The sequence below is a fragment of the Xiphophorus hellerii genome, chromosome 7 (genome assembly GCF_003331165.1).
Source record: "Xiphophorus hellerii strain 12219 chromosome 7, Xiphophorus_hellerii-4.1, whole genome shotgun sequence".
Taxonomy (NCBI): domain Eukaryota; kingdom Metazoa; phylum Chordata; class Actinopteri; order Cyprinodontiformes; family Poeciliidae; genus Xiphophorus; species Xiphophorus hellerii.
In genome coordinates this window covers 19,349,299-19,371,183 of record NC_045678.1, presented here as the reverse complement: position 1 = coordinate 19,371,183, position 21,885 = coordinate 19,349,299, and the positions used below count along the sequence as shown (strand labels likewise).

Sequence of the window (21,885 nt, the reverse complement as noted above, 5' to 3'; positions counted from 1 at the left end):
CCCACTTCATATTATGGGACCACATTATGTTGGTCTTGAGAAAACATTGATATTTGTGGTTGCAAATTGAAAAAAATGTGCATGAACACATTTGAAAGGTTCTGATATTTTATATTTCTGTAAAACTCATCTGCATGCAGTTGTCTAGGCTTCATTCCACCGATTTCTCTTGTCTATGTTGCTGTGCCAGTTGTAAAACCAAGGTGTACCCAGATGACCTGCCCAACACCAGCATCGTCATCGTGTTTCATAACGAGGCGTGGAGCACCCTGCTGCGGACCGTTCACAGTGTCATCAACCGCTCTCCGAGACACCTGCTGGTGGAGATTGTTCTGGTAGATGATGCCAGTGAGCGAGGTCAGTAGTTTGTGTTGACTCAAAAGCCTCCCTCAGAATATCTAGTAGACATGTTGTGTACATTAAGCTAAAGAGGATTTTATCCATACCCTGGATATATCTGTAAAATGTTTTATTTATTTATTTATTTTTTGGTAAGGTAAAAGTTAGGACACCCTTAGCTTTAATGGCTGTTTGATTTCCCTTACCCCTTGCAGGTAGCTGAAGTTACCTGTACTAACTTCAGTGAGTCATCTGCCAGTCTCTGACATCGCTCTGGGGAAAGTTTGCTCCACAACTAATTTTTAGCTGTGAGATCTTTTTGGGGTTTCTTGCAAGACGAGACTAAAACAAGAGCTGAAATACTGAGGCAGGATAGAAAATGATAAAGGAACCAAATGAACTGCTCTGTATCCCGGAATAATATATTATGATGCATAAGAAATGTCAGAACACTTGTGCTAATTTTCCATCAACATTCCTCTCTATCAAACTTATTAATATTGATGATTAGACTGTACGATTCCCCTACTGATTTATGACTAATGTGTTTAATATCAAATAGGATAACAGACTCTTGAGCTTTCTGAGTGTGTTCAGCTCTTTTTTAGTTTCTTCTATTATCGCTTATCTCAAGCGCAGACTTCTACTTAATATAGTGAAATGTCATTCAAATGCCATCCTCTTAACAAGATTTTTCTATCATTGGATCTAAAATCTGATTTCCAGATGGAAAGGTTTTTTTTTTTTTTACCCATAAATTCTCACGTGGCAAAATGTCATATCTTAAAAAGAAATCATTATCATTGCAATATTTGTAGGATTTTCTTTATGTTATCCATAATGTGCCTATTTGAATGTGGTGCTCTTATGTGGCATTACTACTGAGTTAAACCGATATAATTTTGCAATACAAGCAGGTATAGTTGTTTAAATATAAATAGTTTGTGCCAAATGCGTGATTCAACAGTTACACAAGTTAATTGAACTTTTTTGTGAATTCCCTTTAATGAGAAATTCTTATATAATTATGTTATTTGCTGCAAAATACAATTTACATTTTAAATGTGTTGGTTTAGAAATAAAAGCTTTTAATCCTCTTTCATGTTGTCTGTTATTTTCTGATTATCAGCTGGCTGCTGAATAATCTTCTAATGTAATTACTTTACTTCAGCGCTAGTTGAATTCCTGTTCAGCTGATTTCCTCCGTTTTTGTTTCAGACTTCTTAAGGGCAAAGCTGGAGGATTATGTGCGAACATTAGAGGTTCCTGTGAAGATTCTGAGGATGGAGCAGCGGTCGGGTCTGATCAGAGCCCGGCTCAGGGGGGCGGCCATAACCACAGGCCAAGTCATCACCTTCCTTGACGCTCACTGCGAGTGTACAGTGGGCTGGCTGGAGCCCCTGCTGGCTCACATCAGAGAGGACCGGTAGGAGCCAAAATGAGGATTTCTGACAGAGAGAGATTAAAAAATGCTTTATGAGTGTAGAACGTCACTGTGCAGCAGAGACTGTTAGCCAATTTAACCTTCATGTTGACTCCAGAAACACTTTTTGTTAATACTGCGGTTAACTCACCAGTTAGATGAATAGGTGCTTGAACCACAGCTTGATGTGAACATTACTGGAACAGCAAGCTGTCAGCCGGACACTTGACGATAATTGGTTTGTTGCCTCAATGGAGTGTTTATCTCACTGTCATTCTATAACCCTGCTAACACAGCTGCAAGTTGGAGATTTTTGAAGGGAACTTATAAGCAGAAAACATCTTACCTGCAATAGATAACTCTTTTGGTGTCTTTGTTTTGTAAAATGATTTAGTCCTGGAAGCTAAAGCTAGCAACTGGTTCTATGTAACAGAAAATCTCTAAAATATCCTATTAATGAAATCTACCTGAATCTGGGAGTTTATTTTGTCTTCAACAAGGCTCATCTTTAAAAAAAAAAAGAAAATAAATATAAGTCTCTGTTTGATGTATAGTGGATTAATGTATTGGCCTCTAACAAGAATGAGGATGAACAAGAAGCATAAGAGCCAGAATAAAAATAGTCATAAAGCACATAAAAAAGTCAAACAATTCTGACCAATTAAGATAATGCTGAGAATAAATTATTTGAAAAATGAATAAAGATCAAGTAAACTGCAGACAGGTATATTTTAGTACTCACAGAACGTGTTTCATTTTTGTCTTTTATTTATGGGAAAAACTACAAACCAGAAATTACAAACCTTACAATGCATCAGGAGTTTTTTCCCCCTTACCTGCCTAGAGATACATCATCTTAAAATGTATATTTAGTATGAATTAATCTTATAGATGTGTCTATAATGCATTTCCTGATATTGTCCGAGGTTTTTGAAAATGCCATTATGTGACTCCAACTACTGTATTATTAAAACATTGCATAAATGAAATGGTGCTGCTAAAAATTCACAATAAGTGCAAATTTACCTAATTGACAATGTTGACCTCTGAATTTATGAATTAGTAAATTTGTGAGGAAAGAGGAAAACAGTCCAAGAAAACTCATTGAGACTTTAGTCTGTTAAAGTCATAACTTTAAAATAAAATGTTTATTTACCCATTGTTTGTTGTGATTCTGTTGCAGTTAACTATCAAATTGTGTCTTTCAGAAGAGCAGTGGTGTGCCCTATCATAGATGTCATCAGCGATGAGACATTTGAGTACATGGCGGGTTCAGATATGACTTATGGAGGGTTCAACTGGAAGCTGAACTTTCGATGGTACCCAGTTCCTCAGCGGGAGATGGATCGACGTAAAGGAGATCGAACACTTCCAGTCAGGTACAGAAGATGATGCATCCTCCACATCCACAGTTGGAATCAAGAACATATTCAATAAATTATTTTCACAGCTTAAACAACAAAGAATTAAACTCAGTCATATATCCCATTTTAACAGAAAAGAGCAACTTCTCATCTGTATTCACTTTATTCCCATCAACAAATTATCATTCACAGAGTTAAAGGATAGACATGGTTACTCTTCTAAGGCTTTGTTTTAATTTGCAAAACAAATTAGTTTGTATTGTTTCTTCAGTGCCTCACTGTGCTACAACAGGATACTTTGAATTACATGAATGCAAAGCTCCGTACCAAGTTCGATACATCTTTTATTTTTTGTTGATATAAAACATTAGTACATTTCTCAGAAATTATTTCTTTCAACCTATCTCTGCTTTATGGTGCAGCAGTGCCTCTTCATTATAACCAACAAATAAATACCTCTGTGTAGCCTCTTTTCATCCATATGATCTGATTTGGATTGAATACTAATTTTTATCAAAGAGAGAAAAAAATTCGAATTTAACCTAAGGATAAATAATCTGTCCTTACATGCCCTGAATTTCTCTTATTTTTATTTGCTAAATAATCCAGCAAGATTTCAGCAAAGACCTTGTTTGTTTTTTGGCAATAATTTTTTGTGTGCTTTGTGCAGGACTCCCACGATGGCAGGAGGGCTATTCTCCATAGACAAAACATATTTTGAAGAAATTGGAAGCTATGATCCGGGGATGGATATATGGGGTGGAGAAAACCTGGAAATGTCTTTTAGGGTGAGTATCAGAGAATATAATGTTATCATCCAAACAGACTTGCTTGATGGCAGTGGATACATGCAAGTTCTCCTACCTGCATGCATATTTGATTTAAAATATATGGAAGAGGTGAGCAGAACCTTCATCTCTCCCTCTCATAGTCAGAAAGGTTACACAAACACTGTCAACACTAGATTATATCATACATCCCTCATACTACAGGAGATATATCATGCTCTCGTCATTTATTGGCTCCACTGGTACAGATATGTACAAAATGGGGGAGAAATTGTTGTCATGGAAACATACTTACCTCACACACCTTGCTCCTCACTGTAAGGCAAGATAAACATACTTCCAGTTGTTTAAAATGTTTATAATGTTGCTTAAATTGTATGGACAGCTTTAGATGAGTAGCCATTTTCTTGTATTAATTACATTTATTGTTAAGATCAACACACATCTGCTTTTCTAATGTTATGTCTTATTGTCCTTCTCATTTTGAGGAGTGACTACGAGAAGTGGATCCGTACGTCAAACCATGCTCGTAAAAAAAGTCATTAATACTAATTCAAACTTTCTACATTATACATTAAAAACGGCTTTAGTTAGATATATTTTAAAGAATAGTTAGGGGTGAGAATAATTGTAACATCAATGATTTCTCTAAAAACACTTATTTCTTCAGGTGGGATTTTTTTCCCACTCATTAGAGTGAGAAACTTCAATTAGTGTTGTCAGTAGAATTTTCTTAAATAAATTTTATGTCATAATAATTTAAGACATTAAAGCATAAATAATGCCAGCAAGTTGTTAAAAACAATCATTACGGTGTGCTTTTCCTGAACAACCCCCAGAACACTAAGAAAAAGGACAAAAGCAAAAAATATCTTGATTATTTTGTTATTCTTTACACAAAGCTTCCATATCTCTATATCTACTCTGGACAATTTCTTTTTAAACCTCCAAACAGAAACTGTTTCATCACTAAGGGCCACTGCCTTTCTTTTGTAGAAAAATTCCAGTGTTTAATGTAAAGTTTGTTTTATAGTTGATGCATTAAAAATGGTGCATTAAAAAGTAATGAAGGCTGCTTACGTTTTTCCTCTGCAATCTTCTGAGTTGTTGCACCATAATCTGCCTATCGGCAGCTGTTTGTTGCTCTACTTTTCCCCTCCAACTTCCTTCCTGCTGCTTGGGAATATTGAACCAGAAATATGAAAATAGGTCATATTGTGAAGTTGTACCTCCTGTTCATAGCCTGAATGTAAACCAATGTAATCTTAATTCTTTGGTAAAATTAACATTTTCCAGCTATAGTTTTATGTGGTAATATCAAACTGAACTTTTGGGTTGTCAAGTTTAGGTTTGTAACAAATTTAGGGTTTGGTATTAAGAAATACTGAACAATTGTAGTGTAAGCTAATTTGCTATGTCTGTCCCTAATTGGGCTTTTGGCTACAATGCTATGATATCTTACCTATTTTGAAGAATGTCAAGTTAAATTTTACCCTAATGTTATCACATTTATCCCTCAGGATGCTAAGTCATGCATTACTAATAAAAAGCTTCTCAACCTTTTGATCTACTACAAATTAAACAGATGCACTGACTTGTGTCTTTTGCCATTTGTAAGCTAGAATACTAGGGCAGTCCTTAACAACACAGCTGTCTTGACCAGAACTAAAAAGTAGAGGCAACATGTAGTTTTTATCATCTTCAGCATTGGAATAATTCCCAATAATTCCCATTCTAAAATATTGTCATGAAGTGCAATGTAGAGGTGGTGAGGCAGACGCATCAGACCCAGGATGAGATGATTATGGTGATTTAATGGTGAAAATAGGCTCAAATAAATTCCAAAGTCCACGAAACCTGGCAGCACAGTTGAGTGGAAGGCTAGGGCTCAGCACTGGTAGAAACAGGCTACACGCATAGACAAGACACATTGACACGGACCCAACCGAGACGCTGAGACACAGGTGACATTAAATACACGGGAGGGTAATCACAGAAACAAGACACACCTGGGAAACAATCAAGGGGAAGACAGGACAACACAAAGACTCAGGGACACAGAAAAGCTCTAAACACACAGGAAAACACAGATCCTGACAAATATACTGTTTAAGTCAGAAGTGAAAACATTGTTTCTGTATCTTTCCCATAGATGTCAAAAATGTCTTCTTGTCTTGGCTACTTATTTGTTTAAATTACAGATTTTAGTGTTTCTTTCTTTGAATTTGATTCTAAATTTACACAATATTTCCTGTTTTTTATTTTTACTGAATTTTCTTTATTTTCTTGTGGACCACTTTGAATTACTTTGAGAATGAATCTACAAATGAACGTAACTCACCTCCCGTTCCATTTCGTTTACAGGAATTGTTGGGACACCAGTGATGTAGCAAGAACAAAAATCATCTTTATCTTTTCATTTTTCGTCCTTTAATAAATGTACTCAAAAGTTGGATATTCCTAAAATTTTAATTGTGAAATCTTGCTGCTGCCTTAATCGATGCATTTAATTTTTGCTTATTTAATAAATTACTTCAGTGCAGAGAGTACTGTTTCTACAAACTCATTTTTTCATTTATATAAATCCCTGTCTTCCCAGATCTGGCAGTGTGGTGGATCCTTGGAAATTATAACATGCTCACATGTGGGGCATGTTTTCCGCAAAGCCACTCCATACAGCTTTCCTGGAGGAACAGGCCAAGTCATCAACAAGAACAACCGACGGCTGGCTGAAGTCTGGATGGACGAATTCAAAGACTTCTTTTATATCATCTCACCAGGTATAGATCTTTGCGACTACATGTTTTTTTCCCCACTTTTATAATAGAAGAGTACGTTTCAGACAGTTTAAAAATGACGTACACTGTTAAGGTTTTAGGAATTTACAGAGGAGTCAGGGATTTGCTTCATATTTTATTCAGCGTACATTCCTCTTTAAAAGCAGATACGGACCGTCCTCATTACCGATCCATTCTGGGCTTGCTGATATTACATTTAGCAAATTGCTCTGAAAGGATGTGTCTGGTCTATTTTATTATTTTATTCTCTTACAGAGTCCTTTTCTTTTCATCCATTTAATAATTCACATTTCTCTCTCTGCTCATATGCTGGAATGTGAGGCTGCTGTGTCATCTTCAAAGGAGGCTAATTCATTTTTGCCTTCAGACACACTTTAAGCGCTCTCGTGAACTCAAGTTCAGAAATTTGTCAAAACTGGTCCTTTCTCCAATAGGGCTTCGGCGCATATGGAAAAACTAGAGCAACAGGGCTGTGCAGCTTGAGAGATGAGTACCCCTCCATCTGTTGTCTCAGTAATGTGATTACCCTTTAGCAGAAATCACTTTTCCGGAAATCTCTGGCTAAGTGTTCTAGATGGCTTGCCAACCTATAAGGGATCATCCTTAATCTGTGGATCTTCCTCCACAAATTGTGACCTTCTCTGCGGCTCGGTCAGGCAGGACTCTCCACGGGCAGGTGTGCAGACAGAGCCAGCATTGTGATGGATGGCTTTTGCTGTGCGCTGTGGCCCAGCAATGCCTCTCTGTTCCTCCTGGACATTATTGAGGATGATCTGAGCTGTGCTGCTGCTGCCAGCGCTCACTTATTGGCACAGAAGAGCACGCCGTGTTGCCTCATTTTTGGAGAGCCCTATAGCCTTCCTAATAAAAGTGTAATTGCCTCCTTTTTTCCTTCTTAGCAGAGTGTTTTAGGATCAAAGAAGCTTCTGGTTCTCCAAAATATTATCTGCCTCCTACGGTCCTTTGCAAAAGTAGTCACAACCTGCAGACATTTGGCTTTCGCTGTGTTGCACACACTGGAATTGGATTTTATGTGGTAAACCAACTCATATACTGTGTGACTAAGTAGAAGGAAAAAGAGACATGTTTTCCAACATTTTCAAAAAATGAAAATCTGGTGTGCATTTGTATTTGACTCCCCTTATTCTGACATCAATAAATGAAACTATTGCAACCAATTGAAATTAGAGCAGTGATCAAAATTTCAAGTCTTGCCTCAGATTTTGAACTAGATTTAGGTCTGGGTATTGACTGGGCTGTTCTAACACAAAAATGTGCTTTAGTCTGAACCATTCCACTCTATTCCATTTTGGGGTCTCATCTGATCGCAGAATCTACATTTACATGTTTGTATTTGTCCTTTTGCAAATTTTAAGTTAACTTTGTAGGACTTCTTTTTAACTGTGGCTTTACTTCTTGCCACTCTTCTCCCAAGGCCAAATGTGTGTAGCATAACAGCTACCCTATCAACAGATTCTCTCACCTGACCTGTGGATATCTGCAGCCCCTCCAGAGGTGCCCTGGGCCTCTTCGCAGCTTCGATGCCTTATAAATAAAATATTTTGGCTTGTGGTTGTAATGTGACACAACTTCTAGGGGTATGAATACTTTTGTTAAACACTGTAAATATTTCTTCTATGTTAAATGGTAAGCATGTGTTGGTATTTGAAGGTGTATGTCCTTTTGTTTAGTTGCTGTTTGACTACCGGTAGTTTTTGCAGCGCACTGTTGTTGGTCACACATTTTGGCTGGTTTTTGTAAATTGTGCTATTTTCTCCTCATTGCAATCAAGCTCTTTCATAATAAATTACCACCCTGCATCTATCTGCACACGAGCTATGACTCCTCAAGAGGCACTCCAAGACAAACCATCTGCTTGATGAGCTTGTGTCTGTGCCCAGTTGCTGTCTAATCCGTCCCTTCTTTTCGGTTTCAACAGTGCTGATATATCAGGCTGTTTTTATTTGGCAGCATGATGTTCGTTTCTAAGAGCAGCATTAACCTAAACAGTGCTGCTGTTTGGTATGTGCAAAATGGACTCAAGAGGCCAGGTTAATTATGTATAACTTAAGAGAAAATCCCTCCCTGATTAACATCGTGGCACAATTTTTTATACAGAGCTGTGGCATGTTGGTGAGAAAAGGCCCTCTGGTGTTTCTTTATGGTGTTGCAAGAAAACAGAACAGTTGCTTCACAATGGGAAAATATGAAGTCAACTTGATGACACTCTCTGATAAATGTGATTAACTCCTCCGTTGACTCCTGCAGGTGTGATGCGGGTGGACTACGGAGACGTCTCCTCCCGCAAAGCTCTCCGAGAGACCTTGAAGTGTAAACCATTTTCCTGGTATCTAGAGAACATCTACCCTGACTCCCAGATCCCAAGAAGATACTTCTCACTTGGTGAAGTATGAGCGCTATTGTACATATTATTATTTATTTTTTGTCCTACCGTTTGTCCGATACAGGTACTTCTCAAGATGTAAGAATATCTTTTGAAAGTGTAATTTTTCTAAAGAAAAAATATTTTTGTTTTTTGTTAGCTGTAAGCCATAATCATCAAAACAGAAATCAGTGTATTAGTTTCACATTTTAATTACTGACAGAAATTAACTTTTTGATTGGGCTTTTCTTTACACTCCTCTCAAGACTTCTCTGTTGCTTGAGCACTTTGTCCTGCCACACCTTTTCCTTCCTCTAAGCTTTCCATTAGTATACAAAGTTACATTACTCAGCCATCTTCTTTAGCAGTGACCTTTTGTGGCTTGCCTTTCTTCGCAGGGTGTCAGTTGACTTTCTGCTGGACAAATTTCAAGTCAGCGGTCCTCTGCAGGTCATAAAATAAGATTTCTGCGTTCCTTATAAATCATTTTTTAGTGGTTTTACGTAATTCAATTTTCTAGAACTACTCACTCTTGCGTAATAAAAATTATATATAAAACACGAGTTTCACATTTTGAATTGAAATTTAGGTTGTTTTATGATTGATTGGGACCATACCATGCATGTCTGTGTTTTCAGAAAAACAATATTACAGAGAGATAAATGCAAAGCTATATGGACCTGAGAAAGGCTGGAGAAAATAAGATAGAAGCAGCCATACTCAGTCTGTTGTATTGAATACTTATAACAAAGTCCTGCTTGGATGCCCACACAGCCGATATTGATCTGAGACATTTACAGAGTTATTCTGTGTACAGAGGGAGTGGGGAAAGGCTTATGTATCAATTTATCTGATCTCTACTTGGTGAGTAAAAATGTTTTATTTATTTTCTTGCAAAGATAGCAGACTCTAGGAGTAAGTGTTTGATCTGCAGCAAGAATGTGACCATCGCATTAGCAAGATAATACAAGCTCAAACTCCTGCTAACTCAAGAAGAAAGTTTTTTTTTTTAACTAACTGGATTTGGTTTTTTATGCATGCCTACTCCAGCGCAGCTCTGGGTAGAGGCAGAACTGACATGAGCCATGTCTCCCTCTAGCTATTTAAAAAGTAGTGTCAGTATAAGAACCTATGGTGAAAAGAACTTGAAATCCTCCAACAGCTGGGGATGGGAGGATTTTCATCAGTGCTGCTCTGTCATCCTGTTGTAAAAGTGCTGACTCTTTCTCTGTCACCCTCCCCCCCGAGCCAGATTTCTTCTGACTGAGTCCCAATTACCATAACACACTGTCAGCCTTTCTGTAAAAGCTGTAATTGTTGTGTTTTATATTTCTTAATTGTGGTGTTTTAGTTGTGCATATTAAGCTTAGAATATAGTCAGTTCCTCTTCATCACAATGAATGTAGGATTTTAAGAAAATCGTGCAGTAAATGGAAGCCACTTGACCCAATATTTGTCAATATGTGAGTTGTTATAGTTACTTCTTATGGGTTGAAGTTGGACTCAAGCTCATGTTTAGAAGAAAGACCTTTCATCATTTTTTCAAATTTTGTGTACATGTTACATGTATACATAGTGAAATGTGTGGACTGGCTTTCTTACAGTTGAGGTCAGATTTAAATAATTTTAAAAACTGGATACCAGATAAATTGAAATACTTTGCCATTTACTTGCACTGACTGAAAATAAAAGGAGGATGTAACATGCGTCATGAAAAAACTACAGGTTTCTACCAGGAGTACTACTAATAATGAGTCAGATGGTCCTTGGAAAATGGTCAGTAATTCAAATACAATTGTGATCAGTGGGTTAGAAAATTATCTAAAGTTGCGATGTGATGAAATTTTAAGAAATTATGTCATCTAGATGTAAAATTTATTTTATCTCAGACAACAAAAACATCCATGTAAATGTACACATTTATATCTGGTTTTATTTCTTCCAATAAAATTTCATACTTTTCCAGACTTCTCAAAGCTGCATAGAAAACTTGAATTGACATGATTACATTTGTAATTGTCTCCACTAAAAGATCTTAACAAACTTTTATCTATTACTTTTTCTCTGTAATTCATCAAAATACTTGACTATGAGCATAAAGTGATAAACAATGTTTATGCACATGTGTAAAAATAATGATTTCCTTAAATGTATGCAGCGGAAGTAGGAAGGGGAAAATTACAGTGAATAGATATGAAGTAAGGAAATGAACTTGCAAGGAGGCAGATTCACCTTTAGAGCCACATTTTTGGCTAAATGTGTCAGTATACTATTTATATTTCTTTTACAGATATGTTTCAACATAAGGGCATGGTGATAAACTCACAATTATTGTATTTCTGTAAAAAACAAATTTTCATATTTTGTCATATCGTCCTCTCCTATGGGATGGGTTGGTAAAAACATTAAAAACAGCAAGCTGGATAACTTTCCTGTTTGATAAAAGCCATTGATAGATACCAGTTAAAATTAACTGCAGTGGTTTCCGTCACCATCATGAATCTATCTTGGGTTTTCTAAGAGGAAAATATATTCAGATCTATGACTTTTATGCAATCTGACTTTAGCTGCTTAGAAATACACAACTAACCATTTACAAGACAAAATGGATTTCTGTATTGTGTTTTGAAAAGTGCATGCTTTGAATAGTAAAATTATTGGTCTGTACCGGCCTGCAGATCAGAAATGTGGAGACCAACCAGTGTGTGGACAACATGGGAAGAAAGGAGAACGAGAAAGTTGGCTTTTTCAACTGTCATGGCATGGGTGGAAACCAGGTGAGGGAACAAACTATTTTCTCTCTTAAGGCATGTCTTTTCTAAAATGTATAGATTATACAGACAAAAGGCCACCTTTTAATATTTGACCCCATTGATAACTTGTATAAAGTTTCATATTTTTATCAGCTTTTCATGTTTAAATTATAAGTGCTTTTTTGAATGAGCAGTAAACATGCCTTTGATCACAGGATCCCCAACTGTCCACAAAGCAGCACAGTGCTGAAAAAGAATGAGCTATTGAAAAACTATTTGTAGTTATATCGGATTACTGCCTTTTTAAACAATTAAGTATTTTTCCACAACTTTTTCATGATAGTTTGCTAAAATGTTGTCCCAATCTTGCTGAGAGAACTGGTGCAACTGAGCCAGGTTTGCAGGCCGACTTGCTCACACAGACCTTCTCAGTTCTGCCTTGAATATTTTTGTCCCACTGAGATCAAGTCTTGGTGATGAAAACTCCAAAACATCAACTTAATTATCTGTAATCCATTTGGAAACTAATCAGCCATTATATTTGGGATCTTGTCCATTCAGAAAAAAACATTTTAACCTTTTGCTTTTTTGTTTTTTCTTTATGATTTGATCTGTGATAAGAAGTATACTTGTCCCTTTTTGAATCCAGTGTTTAGTTTATCCTTAAAGATCTTAAATTATAATCTTTATTGAATGCTTATTCTCAAACATGCAGCTTAAAAGAGTGAAAATTTAGAATAAATGTTTGTCCCTGTAGAAAGTCCCAGACGTTCTTCAGGTATTCTACACCTTTGGAATGGATTCATTGTGTTTTCATTAATCTTTGTGTTGCATTCCCCAGGTCTTTTCCTACACAGCGGATAAAGAAATCCGGACAGATGACCTCTGTTTGGATGTCTCCAGACTCAACGGGCCCGTCAAGATGCTCAAGTGTCACCACATGAAGGGCAACCAGATGTTTGAGTACGACGCCGAGGTAGGATCTGTGTTTCCTGCAGGAACCAGAGTCCAAATCGAGGCAGTGGGATGTGGTCCGTTTTGCCCTCTGATGATTATGTTGTCAAATCGAAGGCAGTGGTTTACTCAAATAAAAATTACATGGCAGAAAATTGGGAAATGTGATGCCTCTTCTCTGCCACTAGATGGTGTTGTGTGTTTTTTGTAGGTTTTTATTTTTTTAAGCAGCTCAATGTTGAGTTGCTATTTCCATCCAGCAGCTGTGTCTCCTCTCATCTTCTCTCATTTCATATAGTATGTTGGCAAGTGGGAGTATGATTTTGAGGTAAGCTGTCAAAGTTCTCCTGCCTTAATCTCCCTCTAGCTTATGTCCTGTGCTCTGAGTGCAGTGGTATCCTCTAGCGAGTTTGAAGAATCTGTGGTTCTTAGGTTAGAATATGTAAATCTATGTGAAATTTGAGCATGTTTTCTTAGCTTGAAGAAAAGGGGGTGGAAAATGTCACAGAATTTTACAGCTATTATTAATTTCCTTTTAATGTGATATTTTTATCATTTCAGTGATTACAGATAAAAGAAGACAAATTTATACGAATACATTTTTGTAGCAAATATTATTTTTAAGAAGCCAAGAGAACCTCTTAGTAATCAAAGATTATAATTAATATATAAACAATGCTTTGCAAGTACTTACTTCTGTGTTCATTTTTGTTTTGTCATAAGACACATTTACTAAATTTATACAAAACATTGAATTTATACAAAACAAATCCACACATATGTCATAATATATTGATCTTCTGCTCTATAGTGCAAAATAGAAAACCAAAGTAAGATTAATGACATTGGTTTATTCTGAATATTAAACACCAAGGTTTCATTTTACCTTACACTCCTGTTTGTGCAAGCTGTAACTTTAATATTCATCCAAATGAAAAAGCAGATGTTGCGTACAAGACACAGCACGGCATTTTATGCTCCTGGGAGAAGTACAAATAGCCTTCCCTAAGCCTTCTTAAGACTTCATTGCCTGACTGGTCAAAATACATTAGGGCTTATGGAACTGGAAAAGTGTTTGTGTTTTAACTATTTATGAATTTTGAAATCTCTGGAGAGATGCATGAAAAGTCCTGCAGCGTAATCTGTGAGTGATTGAGTTGTCACATTGCTGATGTTTCGATATGGCGAGGCGAAGAAGCCCACAGGCTGTTCCCATCAAGCACAGAGCAAACCCCAGGGGAAATTCTTTAATTACGCTTTTGTTCTCAGGGCACTTTTGGAAAGTTGAAAAACAATGTGAATAAATAATGAATGAAGCAGACCAGACCGGTAAACAGTGTTGGGTTTTCACGACTAATGCGGTCAAGGTTATTTTTAGCACAGGTGTGACTGACAACGTCTGAATCCTGGGTCACTAGAGAACTGTGGAAAAATTCGGCTGGTCATCAGTTTCACTTTAACACATTTAAGTTTTCATATTTCTGTTGTAAAGTTGTTAATTGAAACCTCTTTTAATTTTAAATGCTGTTATGCATTGTCAAAAGTAAGCTGTTGTCATAATTTTTTTAAGATGTGCCGCTAATATTTTAAAATTCTGTTAACATTTCATTAATGACATTTACATTATGTGCGAACTAGATTATCTTAAATGCACATCATATTCAGTGTTTAAATATAAGCAGCCTATGTAAAATATATTCATCTGAGACCACAAAGTTTTATACTAAAATAAAAGTTCACAATAGGTACACATGTGTGCCTTTCAGATAAATCCAAATTATTCCTAGTAGATATAAGTTGAAAGTTATCTTCTCAATTTACCACTATGTTTCTTCTAAGTGGAAGTAATATTAATTCATGAATATCATTGGAGCAGCCAAGACATAATTCTGACTTAAATCTGAAAAAAGTAGAGAAAGCTAAAGATTAGTGTGGCCACATTTGCTTATAAAATTTTGTAAAAAATTGACATATAACTTAATGCCTTTAAATACACCTGAAGCCTGAGACTGTAGTAAATAAACATGTTTTTCCTCAACTGGGACTAATAAAAAGGTATGAAGTGTCAAAGTTTGGGTCAGACAATTTGTTCCAGTTATGATTCTCTTTAGATTTGTTTGTTTTTGCTGCAAAAAACTGACACCCCAGTTAGAGAATATAAATAATTGTCTTACTTGCCTTTACGACCATGTGTTCCTCTTCCTTCCTGGATCCGTGCAGAAACACACCTTCCTCCACATCATCACCCAGTCATGCCTGACCATCAGCCGTCTGGAGGACGGCACCTACGGCCCCACTGTGGAGTACTGTAACAACAGCCCTTTACAGGCGTGGATCCTCCACAACTACACCCGCCTGGAGGTCGCTAGACACCTTTACTTCAGTCCCACCGATTATATTCTCTAAACTAACATCTGCTCTTTGGGGCAGTGTTTTGGGGGCATGAGGTGAGCACGTTAGCTGTTGCGATATAGTTTAGCAATGTAGTTTAGATCGGTTAGATTGTTTAGTCGGTAGCTGCCTCCAGAGCAGATTGTCACTTTAGATATTTTATTTGCTTTTTGCAGGAAGAGCAGATGGAATCAGAGCATGTTGTGCTTCTTTCAGGTCTTAGAATGTGGATGCAGATTGTTCTATGAAGCATTAAAAAGCTTTTACTGGTGACCTTTTTGAGGGAATCCATGAAGACAGGGCAGAAGAACATTAAGCAATGACAGATGTCCCTTCAAGATGCTTCAGTGTATAAGATCTTATCTGCAGGACCTTTAGCTAGACTTCATGCTAAATTAGATCTCATTTGACATTTATTTTCCAACATGAATGTTTTATTTTGATGTGAATATTCACTGGCTGTGTCCTGGTCTGCCCACGCCTGGTGAGTGATGTTTGAAACGGAGGAGGACGTGTTTATTTTTAGCTGATTATCTACCAGCACACATGATTGAAATGGGTCAGCTATTGTTTACAAGTTCTTTGAAGTGATCCTTCATTGTGGAGCTACCTTTTCATGGCTCTGGACATTCAGATGGCTCTCTTATTGGTCTGAAGCAGCTGTGCACACTGTGTGCCATGTTCAGATTGTTAAAGCACTGAATCCCAATCATCAGGGCTTTTCACCACTCTGCCTACTTATTTACATAGCTCTGTAAGAGATGTTCTTTTGCTCCGCTTTTCTTTTCATTTCAGGGTTGTTATTTTCCCGCCTTTGCGCCTGTCATTTTCTCTATAGCCTATTCTGTTCTGCAGACTAATCTCAAGTTTGCACTTCAGAGTCCTAAACCTTGGTGACTCTCAAACAGCTAAAGAGCATGTAGAATGCCACCGTTTTTGTGTCCCGGCTCCATAAATTGAGCTAGGAGCTCCCAGAACTTGTGGTGTGTGTCGGAGTCATGGCAGCAAAGTGACGTGCTGTTAGATGGCCTGATTTGCTGGTCGCGCTCTGAGTTCCTTCTGACATTGCCCTAAGAAGAAGGAAGCACGGATGCAAGACCCAGTCATCATTAAAGCAAACGAAACTATTGCTTCACTCTGCCTTGAAATAAAAGGAAAGCGCCTGAAAAGAAAAAAAAGGAAAAAGAAAATAAGCCAGCCTTGTAGATCTCCACAGTCAAAATGGTGACTCTTATGCCTCGATGCAAGTGTAGTGTGCTGCCTGGTGACAGAAAGGATGGTTCGAAGCAGTCTTCATTTAATTAGCTGGTCTCAGCTGCGCAAACGGTCTGTAACTTGCTCCGGAGGCCCTGCTTCATTTGCTGAGAGGTTAGGATGGGAGTTTTCTCTGCCCTAAAGCTGGCATGAAATAATTATGAGCAAAGAACTGGACTTCCTCAGTTCTGCTAATTTCATTTAAGGTACATTTTCCCTGCCCTCCATTGTAACACTCCTCTCTTGATGTCTCTTGCTATCATAACTTAGAATTTTTAAACGAAAAGAAAAATATGTCTCTCAATAAGAACTGAGTCAGCCTGATGAGTCTTCCTCCAGCAAAGAGATGCCCTGATCATTAATGATTGTGATATAACGAATAAGTTATGGTCCAGCATTCAATTATGAGGAATGTTACCAACTTATAGACTGTCAAGAAAACTGGCATAGGGTGTGAGATCCTTCCGGGTGCATGCAGAAAAGGTGCATAGAGGCCTGAGAGAAAATAAGTAATCTTGTAGTTTGATTAAGAGCTAATTAAATTGAATATGAATGAATAGTACAATGAATACAAGTAATCACATAATAACCTTCTGAAAAGCATTTTCTGAAATGTGCTCAGTAAAGATTTCTGTAATGATTTAACTGTGGAAAGATATGGTTGATGAATTATAATAAGTGAGAGATGTGATTGATTATTAACTCCGATCAAACTTGTGATAATGTGAAGTTGTAATCATTTGAAATTAATTCAAACAGGTTTAACAACAGGTTGAATGTGTTTAATGAGTTATAATAAATAATAGTGAGTTAGAGGAGAAGAGAGGAATGCAGTACAGCCCTGAAAACAGGAAATGTCGCAAGCAGTTCTGAACAGATGGCCAGAGCGCGCAGGATGGATGGTGCGGTGAGTTTGGCTGAAGCAACGGGCAATGAGGAAGTACAGGACTTTCCACTACGGTCAGCAAGAACAGGTTGAGACAGGTTGAGAAATGTGGGGATTTTTTTTAATCAACAGCAGATGTGAAGAACGTCACGTAGACCAAACCCTCCCCATACACACACATGGTGGGGAGATGCTTAAAAAGGGGCTGAAAAGAGGAACCAGTTGTTCCCAGTCCGGCGGCGCAGAAGGAGAAACAACTTGCAGAAGCAGATTAAACTACGGACCGCACTGCAGAACCACGGGGAAGCTCGGACTTCACACCGCCAAGAAAGGACTGGGTCCCATCGCCCCACCTCTGGTTCTTTATTCGACTGTTGGTCTCGTCTCAACCCAGCCATCTCAGACTCCGCAACAAGACTTGGAGGAAGGACAAAGGTCCCTCAGGGATGAGGAATTGGGTTTCATAAAAAGGATTCGGACCCGTTCTGCTTTGTCTCCTTTCTACGAAGGGTTTTTCCACACAAGGCAAAGACCTCAACCAAGGCTGCTAGAAGTTCCTGTTGCCAAAAGATCCGCCATCGCCTGGGTATGAATTGAATCTGCTCATTGAAATTCCATTTCAGAACGTGCGACTTAACTGCTAGGGAAAGGAATCAGGGTAGTAGGATTGTACATGTAAATTTTATTACACTGTTTTTGAATCATATACGATTGATTATTGATTTGTATGTCGCATATCCCTGCTTAAGCTTGCTTAATAAATTTATACTATAAAATTCTAATGAGGTTGGTGGACATTGGAATTAATAGAGTCATTTAATCTTTGTCCAGTTCTTTTAATTAAGGTAAAACTAATGTACATGATTCCAGTAAATAGGAGGCTTCATAATTTCCTTTGGTGAGAGTAAATAATGACCCTGGGACTTACATCTAAGTCACTAAACATAATCTAGCCGGTTCCAAGTGCAAGTTACGATTTAGAAAGTGGGCTACCGTTAACAGAAGTGGTTATTGGAATTATGCAGCTGCGAGGGCTACTCAGCTGATTGTTTCTTAACTGTAAAGGGTCATAACTTCTGGATTGGAGGTAGTTAGAGCTAGACGAGTCACTTTCGCCACCAGTTTAAATAGATTATCTCTTATAGAGTACTTTTAGGGTAATACCCAGGTCTCAGAGATTTTCCGGACCTGTTAGACGGAGAACTGGTCAGTAGGCAGCCCTGGGGAGTAGTGAGGAGTGGGCGGGGCTGACTATTGCAGGATAACCTTCATGGCGCCCAACGTGGGGCGGCGCACAACTGAGTAGGCGGGCCCCAAAGAAACCAAGTCGGTAAAAACAGATGTGAGACTCTGAATAGCTCACTTGGGTTACTAACTCATAGGGAAGAGAGTTAGTGGTGACTGATAAGGCCATCAGTCACAACCCTCGCAGTAACTGTATAGCATACAGGTGAGGGAAAGCTTCTACTGAGGATAGAATGACCAGATCCAGACAGTGAAGCCAGTAGCCAACACAGCCTGGACCCATCCCTACTCGAAAGCGCAAAGAGAGGCTTTGGGGGATAGGCAACTCGAAGACAAAGACAAGTATGAGTGAAGACGAAGAAGGAGGGGAACTGAATCCCCTGCAAAAGCCAGCAATGGGACAAGGGGCAAGCCACATCAGCCAAGACGGGGAAAATCATCAATCCCGTCTTTCCCAATCTATTCTAACACGAATTCCTGTACAGCTGATACTACTCGGCGATGGATTGGAATCCTGGACTGAGATAAATAAAAGAATGTTCTTTGACTCTCACTACACCACCAGTAAAGACAGGGCTCGGGACTTACTGGAGATCCTAGTGCGGAATCACGTATACTACTGCACCCAGCTTAAGTATGGTCACCGCCTGGGAGTCGTCAGATGCCCAGTGAAGGTCACCAAGAAGACGGAGGCTGCAGAATGGCTGGAATGGTTCGCTAAGCTTCTTGAAGGATGGACGGACGGTCAGCTGCGGACTGTCTACAGCCCCTCCGAGAAGTATGACCGTGTGGTAAAGACCGCTACAATGGCAGCAGGTATCGACGGAATCCTGGTAAACCCTCAGGTCAAGGGAGTGCGCCATTACAAGGAGTGCTCTGAGGCCCTACAGAGACTTTTTTCCTACAAAAGGGACAAAGAAAGAGAGCAGGTCCCCGATCGGGCGGAGTCGGAGGTGGCTGAAGCTCCGTCCCGACTGCCCAGCAGAGCCGCGACACCGACTCGCCAGCAGGAGCAACCTTCAAGGGCTCTGATAGACCTGACGGGCGGCAGCGACGACAACGACGGCGGTGACAGCAGCGACGACAGCGGCGACGACAACGACGGAGGTCCCTCAGCTCCACCGGGTCCATCGCGGAACGAGGACATCCCACCTGCACCAGCCGATGAGGAAAACCCCGAAGGACAGCTCGTCGACAGTCTCACTAAGGAGCAGTGGGCAGCGATGGAAGAGGCGGCCAAGGACTGGTCCCCTCGACAAGGTCTGGAGCCCGGGTTTCGTCCCCGAGTCCACAGCACGGAGAGGAAGCATCCACAGCCACCTACGAAAACTTCAGCGGCCAGCAGTTCCGACGAGGACGAGGAGGAATCGGACGGGGAGCAGTGGGGCCCCGGCCGCCCCAAGAAGAAGACTCAGAAATCAGATGCCTGGAGGATGGCCCGAGAGTTAGCCGAAATACCACCGGGAACAATCAGCATAAGGCTGCAATCCGGGCACATGATTTATCAGTTTATTGGAGGAATATGGGATCTTGAGGGAGATGGACTAATTGTGTTCACCAACGATAGATACAAGATCCACAACAAAAACTTCCGACGCAATCTAAAGAACCAGGCAGGAAAATGTTACAAAACAGAGTTAAAATTGCTGGAAACATCCTGTAGTGCAGCAACTCGAGGAGACGTATGGGGGCTCGTCCGCCATGAAGGTTATCCTGCAATAGTCAGCCCCGCCCACTCCTCACTACTCCCCAGGGCTGCCTACTGACCAGTTCTCCGTCTAACAGGTCCGGAAAATCTCTGAGACCTGGGTATTACCCTAAAAGTACTCTATAAGAGATAATCTATTTAAACTGGTGGCGAAAGTGATTCGTCTAGCTCTAACTACCTCCAATCCAGAAGTTATGACCCTTTACAGTTAAGAAACAATCAGCTGAGTAGCCCTCGCAGCTGCATAATTCCAATAACCACTTCTGTTAACGGTAGCCCACTTTCTAAATCGTAACTTGCACTTGGAACCGGCTAGATTATGTTTAGTGACTTAGATGTAAGTCCCAGGGTCATTATTTACTCTCACCAAAGGAAATTATGAAGCCTCCTATTTACTGGAATCATGTACATTAGTTTTACCTTAATTAAAAGAACTGGACAAAGATTAAATGACTCTATTAATTCCAATGTCCACCAACCTCATTAGAATTTTATAGTATAAATTTATTAAGCAAGCTTAAGCAGGGATATGCGACATACAAATCAATAATCAATCGTATATGATTCAAAAACAGTGTAATAAAATTTACATGTACAATCCTACTACCCTGATTCCTTTCCCTAGCAGTTAAGTCGCACGTTCTGAAATGGAATTTCAATGAGCAGATTCAATTCATACCCAGGCGATGGCGGATCTTTTGGCAACAGGAACTTCTAGCAGCCTTGGTTGAGGTCTTTGCCTTGTGTGGAAAAACCCTTCGTAGAAAGGAGACAAAGCAGAACGGGTCCGAATCCTTTTTATGAAACCCAATTCCTCATCCCTGAGGGACCTTTGTCCTTCCTCCAAGTCTTGTTGCGGAGTCTGAGATGGCTGGGTTGAGACGAGACCAACAGTCGAATAAAGAACCAGAGGTGGGGCGATGGGACCCAGTCCTTTCTTGGCGATGTCAGTTGTCTCAAACTTGGGTTTTACTGCTGCATGTACAGGTTGCTCTCTTGCTTTGACCCACACGCGCTGTCCCTCTCGGAATGGCACTCTGGGCGTCAGCTTCTCCTTTTTGTCGCTGGAGCCCCGCCCCACTTCCTTCGTGGTGAACGGCCGTTGGTTGAGTTCCATCGCAGGGGCGGGTCTCTCGGCTCTGCTTCTGTCGTTCAGGGCCTGCCCTATTTCCACCGCTTGGGTGCTCCAGCTGTTGGTGTTAGCATTTTTAGCTATCCAGCTTTTTACTAACCCAATGGCTCGTTCCACCACTCCGTTGGCTTGTGGGGTGTAGGGTGGCGAGTAAACTCGCATCACTCCATACTTCTGACACCACCGGTCAACCTGTGAATTACGGAAATGAGTCCCATTGTCCGTGCGCAGCTCTTTCGGGATTCCCAGGGCACTGCACACTTGTTCCAGCATGCCGACAACGCTGTTGCCGTTTGCTTTCCTGGCTGCTTTTGTAGTTACAAACCCCGACATAGAATCCACCAGCACTAAGAGGTACTTCTCACCTCTCCTTCCTGTTATCCCCATGGGACCTGCAACATCCATGCAGACTGAGCCCCAGGGGACCGTGCTTTTGATGGACAACCCATCCATCCGCTGCCCTCGGC

General features: G+C 39.6%; 1 protein-coding gene across 3 annotated transcripts in view; it reads left to right on the top strand.

Annotated features, from left to right (window-relative positions):
- The window catches only part of galnt13 (polypeptide N-acetylgalactosaminyltransferase 13), a 59,491-nt gene that overhangs the window by 17,110 nt on the left and 20,496 nt on the right, over nucleotides 1-21,885 (top strand). For 2 of the 3 annotated variants that reach the window (XM_032568279.1, XM_032568280.1), the window contains 9 exons: nucleotides 191-357; nucleotides 1,558-1,765; nucleotides 2,971-3,141; nucleotides 3,797-3,914; nucleotides 6,514-6,694; nucleotides 8,981-9,120; nucleotides 11,774-11,872; nucleotides 12,690-12,824; nucleotides 15,023-15,249. In XM_032568279.1, the coding sequence (XP_032424170.1) occupies nucleotides 191-357; nucleotides 1,558-1,765; nucleotides 2,971-3,141; nucleotides 3,797-3,914; nucleotides 6,514-6,694; nucleotides 8,981-9,120; nucleotides 11,774-11,872; nucleotides 12,690-12,824; nucleotides 15,023-15,208 (1,405 nt within the window). In that variant the 3' untranslated portion in view covers nucleotides 15,209-15,249. The remainder of the gene's footprint in view (nucleotides 1-190; nucleotides 358-1,557; nucleotides 1,766-2,970; nucleotides 3,142-3,796; nucleotides 3,915-6,513; nucleotides 6,695-8,980; nucleotides 9,121-11,773; nucleotides 11,873-12,689; nucleotides 12,825-15,022; nucleotides 15,250-21,885) is intronic. The other variant, XM_032568281.1, reaches the window with a different exon arrangement.